The sequence below is a fragment of the Spodoptera frugiperda genome, chromosome 27 (genome assembly GCF_023101765.2).
Source record: "Spodoptera frugiperda isolate SF20-4 chromosome 27, AGI-APGP_CSIRO_Sfru_2.0, whole genome shotgun sequence".
NCBI classification, from domain to species: Eukaryota; Metazoa; Arthropoda; class Insecta; order Lepidoptera; family Noctuidae; genus Spodoptera; species Spodoptera frugiperda.
The window spans coordinates 1,212,880-1,224,357 of record NC_064238.1 but is presented as its reverse complement, the minus strand read 5'-3'; the positions used below and the strand labels follow the sequence as shown (position 1 = coordinate 1,224,357).

At 37.6% G+C, this 11,478-nt stretch overlaps 1 protein-coding gene across 1 annotated transcript; it reads right to left on the bottom strand.

The window, feature by feature from the left end:
* Window positions 1–5,621: 5,621 nt before the first annotated feature.
* Window positions 5,622–11,014, bottom strand: LOC118263917 (uncharacterized). The gene is made up of 2 exons (XM_050705454.1): window positions 10,599–11,014; window positions 5,622–6,081 (listed from the first exon to the last, which is right to left on the bottom strand). The coding sequence occupies exons 1-2, from the start codon at window positions 10,945–10,947 to the stop codon at window positions 6,074–6,076; spliced, it is 357 nt and encodes a 118-aa protein (XP_050561411.1). The 5' UTR covers window positions 10,948–11,014; the 3' UTR covers window positions 5,622–6,073.
* Window positions 11,015–11,478: the final 464 nt, after the last annotated feature.

Here is an 11,478-nt window from a genome sequence, read left to right as displayed (position 1 = left end):
CCAGGCTCTGGCTCAAATACTAGGAACAGGGTGGTATTTAGTTAGTAAGAGTTTGACAATCCGTACATAAATGATAGTACTTTCCCTCTTTACTGAATTTTGAAATACGTTTCCATTCATAGCGAATAGCGAAGTAAAGATTATGCAGCGCGTTAGTACGGTGCCGGCGACGCGTTCCGTAATTACAGCCGGAATGTTATATGATAATTGCCGTACGTTTACCATTATTCATAGTGGAACATTAAACCTTCACAAAAACCATATTACTTTTGTGACATAAATTAGTAGAGTAAAATTTTATCCTGAGATCTGTGGAGTAATTTTTGAGTTAGTTATTAATAGTTCACTTACCTTTTTCATTGGTATGTTATTTTCATTAAGTAATTATTATGTTATCGTTTTACTCACGTAACTGTCTGTTCGACTAGGGACTCAACTTATTTGAAGGCATGCTAGAGGCTCATATTCATTAGTTGCATTCTGCGACACACGACGCCACGACTGTCGCTCTGCTACTGAAATGTCATCTATGTAATAATCAAATTTTATCAACGATTTTTATATTTTAAGACACAGAAATATGCAATGTCCGTAATAGTGGTGTCCATGAGTGGCGCTGATCGCTTATCAATAATCCGTGAGCTCATTTCCTTATTATTCCAAAAAAAAATTTATTCATACATTATAATACTTTTGCTGCATTCTACCGCAGCTCCATAACAAAAACTTCTAAGATCCCGCTCTTGTATCGTACAATGCAACTATCGATCAAAATGCCAAACATATAAAATTCAAATTCTATTGCATGACAATATGAAAAGATCCATCTGCTGGCTACTGTCCAAAAATTGCTTCATTCACCGTACTGTAAACCACGTTTCAGTTCCATTCATGTGTAAAGATACTATTTGAACTAGATCGAAGTAGCTTTATCTAGAAAATGTAGGTTTAGCACGTGAAAAGACCTATTGAACTGAACTAAGTTTAGTTACGTTCATATTTAGATCGATTTATTGTCATTGACATGACTTAGTTACCTGTCATTCGGATTTAGGCTTTATACTTAAAAGTGTTAGGTGTAAATTACCACTATATTTTTAAATTAATCTGGTATAAATGTACTATTAATTATGATCTGTCGGAACACAAATCTACGCGAGATACAGCGGTGTATTCTATTGTGTCTCCTATATTGACAGAAAAAAGGTTCCAAGTACGGTTATTTAAGATGTAGGTACCCGTGTAAATTGACTCTAGATGCTTTTTTCTAAAACTTGGAATTTCTAGAATAGTAAACAAGATTGTTTGAGTATATAAATAACAAATTCTTAAAATCGAAATTTATTTTTAGATTATGGATTATGTGATCCAAAAATATATTCTGAGATAAACAATAAATGTAGAAATAAAGTAATACACCACTATAAATAGTAAATGGAAAGCAGAAGGCCATTGAACAGAACAAGGAAAATAGTAAGAAAAAGAAAATAAATCCAATTGACTCGTTAAGATTTCCTCTTTACCCCAAAAATAAGCTTTATACAGAAACAATCCTTTTGAGGATTTGATCTTAATATCAAACGACATGCTAGTGAATCTTTGTACAAAAGGAATATATATGAAATACTATTATTTTTATATACAGTCATATTTCTTTTTATAAACCTTCGTCATATAATGGAAACCGCACTTGATGGAAGTCTTATTTAATGCTTTTGTGTTTTACCTTAGGTATAGTATACACAATAGAACGTGGTGCTATATCGTGGTGGACATTAAACGAATAACTAGGTGAAACTTGGCAGTAGGATATTTTTATGGGAAAGTACTTATTATCAGAATGGCAAGTCAATTAGTATTATGGCCTTAAATATTAGTTTCACACACAATGTGCGATTATTGGGAAAATCTTTGTGTGATCTAATTGTTTCGTGTCTGGGTGTCATGAGAACCAGTGTGATGAGTATGTTCGTTAATGCTCCCACAAAATAAAATTATAGTGTAGGACAACGATTAAAAAAGAACTGCGTTGCCAATCTTAAGATTGGGAATTTAGGGTTGTCCAATAGTTTCAAAATACGACACACATATTAGTAATTACCGTTAATGATTTTGATAATATTACCGATTAACAATCAATAATTTGCTAACAATTATATACAACGATGATAACAATTATCGTTGCTTGTTATTATAATAACAAAATAGTTTAAATATGCAGAATTCACTACAAAATTTAGATCCTACATGCTTATTTGAATAATGCTTTGAAACATTTCCACTTTCTTTATACAGAAAATTTTACTCAAATGAAATAAATGGGTAGTTATAAAAGAGCTGGAAAAGAATTTACTTGTTCTACAACTATGAGAAGAGAATAGACTTCAATTACACCGTCTTGTACTCAATGTTGATGAGGTTATGTTATTGCATATTATAAGATATGAATTAAAAGATCATAATTCGTTTCTTAGCTTAGTTACAGTATTGAAACGATGGTAATACTAATTAGTAATATACGACTTTAATTAGGTTGATTATTCTTAAAGAGGTTTGAGTATTTTTAATAGCTTGCACTTGGCACTCGTTACAAAATAAACTCACGATTCAACAGCTGCCGATACAGAAATGATAATAATTATGTGAAATTATCCATCAGTTCCCTAATCAGATGTCGTAAAAAATGTCCCACAGAAATTCAAATGAAATTAACCTTTACTCTCATCATACATCTCTTTAACCCACCACGTGAAAATTACACTTTGGTGTGACACAAAGCCAGACTAACACCGGCATAGCTTGTAGCCTGTCAGAACCATACTGTCGCTGACAAAATAGCTTGTGCTTGGCTTTAAACCCACAAATGGAGACTGAGCTTAACCCCTCCGACGTAGATTGAATAAAACACAGTTGATAATACGTTGGTACTAAGTTATTTTTTAAAAGGATTTTGGTAGTAGAATCTTTGAATTTTTCTGTTGTAATTTTGTAAAGTATGATTTCAGTTAGCTACTTGTGTAAGCTATTAATTTCACTTGCATTTTTTAATTGGTACTCAAAGCAACTGTCTTTTGGTACGAGGTTTTTTTTTAGGAGGAAATTCAACCAACTCTTTCTGCCGCCTTGGGCGAGGCGAGAGGGAGTGTCAGACTCTTACTGACTAAAAACCGCCCCATTCCTATTCCTGCTCTTCGAGCCGGAGTTCCAGTAACCTGCTTGCAGTAGCTCCGGATCAATACATACCAGGATATCAATAATATCTTTGAAAATGATTTTAGATTGGCGTGGCATTATAATCAAAAAAGTAAAGGCGAGTTCTAGCTGTTGAAGACGACCACATACAAATACAAATACATATACAAATCTGTGATATTTTAAATGCACTTCAAACAAAATTAAACATTAAAAGCACAATGCACGGTTCCACAAACTAACAAAACTACGTCAAATCTAATTATAGCTCATTCAAAATTCATATTTATGAACCTTATTAAAACAGATATGACTATTAAACTCGTCATTATAAAGCATACAACATAAACTACACACAGGTAATTCAAAGTTATATCATGCAAGGAAATTGCTCGCACATTTTTGCCCTTACTCCGTGGGCTTTGAGTTGATATTTTATTCAAAAGGCTACCATTATTTGCTGCCAAATATTATGCGAGTACTTGCAGTTGATATACACATTGAAATTATAATGTAAGTAATGAATTGTTGATTTAAATTTCTTAATTACTTATTTTGTAAACATGATAATTAAAAACTATACTAAAATTATGTGACTTAAATATATAGTTACATAAATTTAATAATAATAATAACTATTATTATTTTCTGGCGTCCGTATCTTGGCTACGATTCAGTAATCTCTTTGGAGAAACTGAAGGATTTGTCTGTGCAATTATGGACGAAGTTATCCTTACGAATAACTACCGGAAATATATTATTAAGGATGGGACCGTTGACATATGTCGGGCATGTCATAGTCCTGGTGAATCCATAAGACATATAATTTCTGGTTGTGGTCGTTTGGCTAATGGTGAATATTTGCATAGACATAATCAGGTGGCCAAGATTATCCACCAGCAACTTGCTTTGCACTACCAACTTGTTGAGTTTGAGGTTCCATACTACAAGTATGCGCCCGATCCAGTTCTCGAAAACGGCCATATCACGTTGTACTGGGATCGATCTATCATCACTGACAGGACTATTGTAGCCAACAAACCTGATATAGTGGTGTTAGACCGACAAGCGCGCCGCACGATGATAATCGATATCACCATCCCTCATGACGAGAACCTCGTGAAAGCTGAAAAAGATAAACAAATAAAATATCTTGACTTGGCTCACGAGGTTGTCGACATGTGGAGTGTGGATTCGGCTATCGTTGTGCCGATAGTCGTGTCGGCCAACGGTTTAATACCCAACAGCCTCGACAACCACCTTAGAAGGCTGGGGTTGGGCGGATGGATCAAGGGCCTGATGCAGAAGGCAGTACTCCTCGAAACGGCACGTATTGTGAGGAGGTTTCTGTCTTTGGAGCCCTAACCACCGGTAGCTTGGACCATGCTCCCGCTACTGGTTGGCTCCTATTTTTATATTTTTAAATGTTATTTTGTTTTTTATTTTTATAAGTAATGTTTAAAAATATAATTTTAGAGTGTTTTAAATAAATATATGATATTAACTATGACTAAAATATTTACAACTCAAAAATACCTAAACCGAAAATAAAATGAAATAAAAACTAACTTAAAACGTGGACTGGGAGCATTGCCACGTTTACTAAAGGTCTCAGCACACATATGGGATCGGAAAGGGATCGTCACCGTATCGCCTCGAGCCGTTCAGAATGGTTTGTATTAAACTCCCTACTGCAACGCACACTAATCAATAGCGTAATCGCCTCGCCTCGGAACAGGCTCCGTACTTGAATTCCCGCGCTTACGGCTCATCGTCCCCGCGCTTACGTTTCTCCGTCCCCGCGCTTACGTCTCTCCGTACCCGAGCTCACATCTCTTCGTCCACCCTTTCCCCTTTCCCCTCCCGCGACGGGACGGCGAGGCGTAAGCGCGGTGTCGCCTAGCCGTAGCCGAGTTGACGTACAGGCGCTGCTGATACGCTTTCGTTACGTGCATACGGTAGGTTGACGCCTGGTTGACAGCGAGGCAAAAGGCGTTACGGTTACGATCCCTTTCCGATCCCATATGTGTGCTGAGACCTTTAGGTAGAAGCTAAGCTTTCGGTCAATGCAACACAATATCTTTGTAAAGGAGATATGCACTTGGACCTCACGGCTCTTGTAAACGCCGGTACTTAGTTTCACGTGGAGTTTTGACGGGGTGGAAGAATAATACGCACTAGTTTTCAATAACTTTCAATAATAAAAATTTATTTCAATACAAATTACACGTCAACCGAGTCATCTTGTTTTTCATTTATTTTATTCTTTTATTTATTCTTTTATTTATTTATTTACTTTTTTTTGTCATAGACAACTGTCAGCTGCCGTTCGACCTGTTTGGTACATTTATTGCAGAATAAAATTAAATAATGAAATTAAATTAAATTAAATTAAAATTAAAATTACAAAATTCTAAATAAGATGCGTGCCGGTTCACAATCGTCGTCGTCGCTCGCGGCTGATGTAGTCCGTGTCGTAAGCGTGTGTGCGTGAGACATCGGTGAACGCACGCATGCTAGGCGTTAACATGTTGCGGCCCCAGGAACGCAGTTCTGGTCCTGGTCCATGACTGGCAGCGGGCACAGTCGGTTGAATGCTCGTCGAAGAGTGCCCGAACTGGTGAGCACGTCGGCCACGCGGGTCACGCCGTCGGAGCCGGGGTACAGGCGCACCACGCGCCCTAGCAGCCACCGGGTAGGAGGCAGCCGGTCATCTTTCACCAGCACCATCTCTCCGAGTTGAAGCCGTTGCTTTCCTTGCTGGTACCATTTCTGCCGTTTTTGGAGTTCTGTAATGTATTCTGTGTAATAACGTTTCCAGAAATGGGCCTTTAATTGCTGAATTCTCAAATATCGGGAGAGAGTAGGTATCGCCGAAGGTTCAGTGTCCTGAGGAGAAGGCAAAACTGTTAGCGTTCGTCCAATTATAAAATGTGATGGGGTGAGCGCTGTGAGATCAGAAGGATCTGATGATAACGGAGTGAGAGGCCTAGAATTCAAAATTCCCTCGATCTGTACAAGAACTGTATTCATTTCTTCATAGGTTAAGTTAGCTAAACCTAAAACCCTTTTTAAATGATATTTTACAGATTTTACGGAACCCTCAACTAATCCGTTAAAATGTGGGCTATATGCTGGTGAAAATTTGAAGTTTATATTTGAATTAGATGCTTGAGAGCCAATTTCGTCGGAATTTGATTTTAAAAATCTAGCCAACTCATTACATGCGCCGACGAAACAGGTACCATTGTCAGAGTAAATCGTTCGCGGTCGTCCTCTGCGGGCAACGAACCGGTCTAATGCAGCTAAAAATGTGGTGCTGCTTAAATCGGTGACAAGTTCTATATGAACTGCTTTAATGGCCAGACAAACGAATATACAGACATATGACTTTATGAGTCTGCTTCCTCTGCCCTTTCGGTTCAGTATCATGACGGGACCGGCATAGTCGACCGCCGTGTTGGCAAACACATAGTCAGTATGTAGGCGACTGGAAGGAAGGTTCCCCATGATGGGTTGGATGCTTTTTCCTGCAAAACGACAGCATTTAATGCATTTATGAACGGTCTGTCTGGCTAGGTTTCGACCATTAATAAACCAAAATTTGTGACGAATTGTAAAAAGTAATAATTGTGGTGGTGCATGTAACAAAATTTTGTGATAATGTCTAAATATTAAAGTGGCAAAATGATGCCGTGAATCAAGCAGAATAGGATGTTTCGTGTCAAAATCATAAAGTGAATTATTGAGTCGACCACCCACTCGTAATAATTCGTCATCATCGTTATAAAATGGGTTTAATTGAAGTAATTTATTTTTTGCTGGCAGTTGTTTTTTATGTTTTAATAAATTATATTCTAGGCTGAAAATTTCAAGTTGTACAAATCTGCATAATGAGTTTAATGATGAATTTAATTCCTGGATTTTTATAAAACCCTTGCGTTTATTTTGTGGGTGTAAACAATTGTGAATGAACCTATGCACGTAAACAATCACACGTTGTAATTTACTAAAACTGGAGAAACCTTTTATGACGTCAGAATAATGAGTAACATAATCGGTACAGTCAGTAGTCAGATGACATTTAACCTTGAACTCTGGTAATTCAGGCTCTTGCAGGTGTGACGGTTGTTGAGGCCATGATTGTTCTTCATGTAGAAGAAATGGTGGCCCTGACCACCATAAGCTACAATTTTGTAACTGTTTCGCATCTGTCCCACGCGACCCAATATCAGCTGGGTTACTTTTAGTGGGCACATACCGCCATCTGCATGATTCAGTGTTCTCACATATTTCACTAATTCTGTTAAACACAAACGGTTTAAGCAGATGTGCTTTAGGTGAATTTATCCAACCGAGCACAATTGTAGAATCACACCAATAGGTACATTTGTTTATATTTAATCTAAGGGATGATTTTACTTTATCTGCTAGGCGGACGGCGAGGAGAGCCCCACACAGCTCTAGCCGAGGCACGGTCATGGGCTTCAAGGGAGCCACTCTGCTTTTTGCTGTCATTAAATGAACAGACACATGATTATCATGACTGACACCTTTTATATATACACACGCGGCATATGCTTGTGTGCTTGCGTCACTAAATACATGAAGTTCGATTGATGAAGGACAATCGCATAAAATATATCTGGGAATTCGAATATTATTTATATGGTTTAGTGACGTTGTAAATTTATACCACATGGTTTCAATATCTGATGGCACAGATTCATCCCAAGTTATCTGTGAAGACCATAAACTTTGTAGAATAATTTTAGCTTGAAGTATACATGGGTTTATTAGACCTAACGGGTCAAATATTTGTGACATTAGCGATAATATTTTCCGTTTAGTAAGAAATTTATGTTCATCAATATTTACTGAAAATAATAAATTATCTTCTTTAGATGACCAGAGTAGTCCCAATGTTTTAGAGTATTCGTTATTACATAAATTAAGTAATTCGTCGCTACTATTTTCACCAACGATTTCAGTGACAATTTGAGCACTATTTGAATGAAATTTACGTAAATGAAATTTACCACTTTCCAATTGTACGATCACACCCTTACACGTTTCTATGAGTTCTGATTCAGTAGCGGCGCCTGTAACTAAATCGTCGACGTAGAAATCATGTAAAATGACTTCCGAGACTGATTTGTCAGAACATTCATTACCGAGATGCGTCAAACATCTTGTCGCGAGATAAGGGGCAGACGCGGTTCCGTACGTGACTGTGTGTAGTTTGTACTGCCTCAGCTGTTCATGGGGTTCGAATCGCCACAAAATTTGTTGAAGCATTTGCTGTTCTGGTCTGACATTCACCATTCTGTACATTTTTTCCACGTCTGCTGTTACGATGAACTTATGCTGGCGCATTCTCATTAGGATACTAATAAGGTCATCTTGGACAACAGCACCTACCATTTGAATTTGATTGAATGAGACACCAGAAGTCGTAACTGCAGACGCGTCGAAAACGACCCGTAATTTTGTTGTTAAGCTTGAGTCACGTAAGACACCGTGGTGTGGTAAAATGTAAGTGTGAGTATCATTTTCAGGATTTTCGTTTAATGACATGTGATTTAACAAAATATACTCTTTAATGAAGTTGCAATATTGCTCTTTAAAATGTGGTTCACGTTTGAATCTACGTTCTAAGGACAAGAATCTGGACAAAGCTTGTTCGTAAGAATCACCTAACCTATCAGGCGACTCCTTCAATGGAATCGTCACTTCAAATCGCCCATCAGGCAACCGGATAGTATTATTTATAAAGCTTTGTTCACATTCAAGCTCTTCCTTAGATATTTGTTTACGTGTAGCGACTGTTTCTAATTCAAAAAATTTAGATAATTTATTATGTAATTGATCGTCATTGTTTTGTAAAATAAGATGATTGCAATGGACTGTATTAGTGATTTTTGAACGTTGTGTTGATACTGGGCCTGCTATTAAGAAACCCAGTTTAGATTTATTTAATGTTGGTTTATTTTTACCCAACGATATATTTTGAGAACCGAGTATGGTCCAAAATATATCAGCTCCAAGAAGCATATCGACTGGAGCAGGTATGTGGAAGTTAGGGTCCGCCAACGTAATGTGCGGCGGTATATTTAATGTTGAAACATCAACTTTAGTAGTTGGTATTAACTGAGTAATGCGCGGAACGACATGACAGGAGACGCTCTCGCTATAATTATTAAATAATGACGATATGGGTACGTCACAGCACTTTGTTAGGCATGATATTTGGGAATTTAACCCTTCGACAACGGTTGAAGTAGAAGAAGTAGGTAAGTTAAGTTTAGCACATAGACTTTCAGTTATAAAACTTGAGGTACTACCACTGTCAAGTATAGCACGTACTTTGTGGTATTTACCATTGTTGTCTGTCACATGGATTAAGGCCGTGGACAGTAGAACACAATTGCTTTGAATTGCTGACAATGTTATGTCTTGAGTAGGACCAGGAGGCTGACCTTGAATATCAGGCTGTGGCAAAGCGTGTAATAAAACGTTACTTGTCGAAGGTACAGGCTGCGCAGACGGCGCAGTGGTTTCATGATCATGTAGCAAGCTGTTGCGCCGCACGCCGCACGAACGACATGGTCCTAACCTGCATACACTGTCAGTATGACCTTGACGTAAGCAATTCAAACACAATTTAAGTACCTTAACTTTGTCAAATCTGGTTTCTAAAGGTAATGACTTGAACTTCTGACAATGATAAAGTGCATGATTGCCTTTGCAATATAGACAAGCGAATTTACGAGCTGGAGGAGAATAAGTGTTTGCCACAAGTGTTTTGTGTCGAACATGTGTAGTGTCGCTCGACCGACGCTTTTTATGATTATTCTCCATTGTGTCCAAGAAATCAGCACGATCCTTTAGGAAATCATTAAACATTTTGAGAGTGGGCAAATCTTTCAACCTATTACGATAGGATTCCCACTTATGGCTCGTGACTGTGTCGAGCTTGTTTGAAATTATTTGAATTAACAATACATCCCAGTGCTCAGTAGGAAGGTTAAGTTTTTTGAGTGCTCTGAGGTTCCTATTGACTGTATCGATTAGGTTAAGTAATGATTTTGATGATTCCTTCGCTAATTGTTCCAAGTTAAAAATGGCTTGAATGTGATTGTTTACTAATGATCTTTTATTATTATAGCGATCGCAAAGAAGTTCCCAAGCTACTTCGTAATTATCACTTGAGAAGTCTAAAGACTGAATTACTATAGCGGCACTATCTTTCAATGCGGCACGTAAATAATGAAATTTGTTGATATTTGGTATCGATTTATTAAAGTGTATGAGAGTACTACATGTGTCACGGAATTCCAGCCAGTCATGACACTGACCCGAAAAACTAGGCAAATGGATAGTAGGAAGTTTAAGTTTTGGCCCACCTTCAAGCGCAGTACAACAAGAACCTGTCTGCGAGTGGTCGCTGCCCGCAGGCTCGGCTGCTGGAGCCAGCAGGTCTCGAGCGCGCGCGATCACCCTGAAGTACTTGGTCTCGAAGGCCTCGCGTTCTTTGTACTGCTCATCTGGAATTTCCGTGGAATTTTCTATATCGCACTGAATTGAATCGAAATCGGTATAGATTTCTTCAATTTTAGATAAACGGACATTCAATTCATTTATTTGTAATCTACTTAAGCTGTCACAACTCTCAACGGTTTGCAAATAACTTTCAAATAGCGTCAGCTTAGCTTTTAATGATGCACGCCTTTTAATTAAAGTTTTATCTTCCATGGTGAAGCAAGTGAAACTATATTTAAACGTAAGAATTGAAAGTAATGTTTAAAAGTGACTATTTATATTTTAAATGCAAGCTTAAGTCAATATAAGGATATACCTATTATGTTAATTGTACCAAACAAAGCGATGAAATGAGTTGCTAGAAAAGATCACAAGCAATTAGTATTAATGCAGATAATTTAAAAATAAGAAAAATGGAACGATTACTTAAATTAGCATGAATATGAAGCGAAGTGAGGGTGCGCGTAAAAAGTGCAATATGCAAGCAGCGGGTGACGCGCAAAAGCAGCGAGCGCAGCGCGCAGCTTGCCGGTCCGGTCACGCCCTGTCGGCAACGCGGGCGACGGACAGCGATCAATTGAATGCTAAAACACACGAAACAACAAATAATTAATACGCGATATGATACAGTTCCTATACAGACCAATGGAATCTGGCACAACTGGAACCTCTGAAATGATATTAATGTTAGATTATGAATAAACACTTAGTGGTTTGATTTGTTTAAAGTCTTAAACATGTATT

Bases quoted from the DNA above. Each gene is read 5' to 3' on its own strand.
- LOC118263917 (XM_050705454.1), bottom strand. From the start codon at position 10,947: ATGGAAGATAAAACTTTAATTAAAAGGCGTGCATCATTAAAAGCTAAG.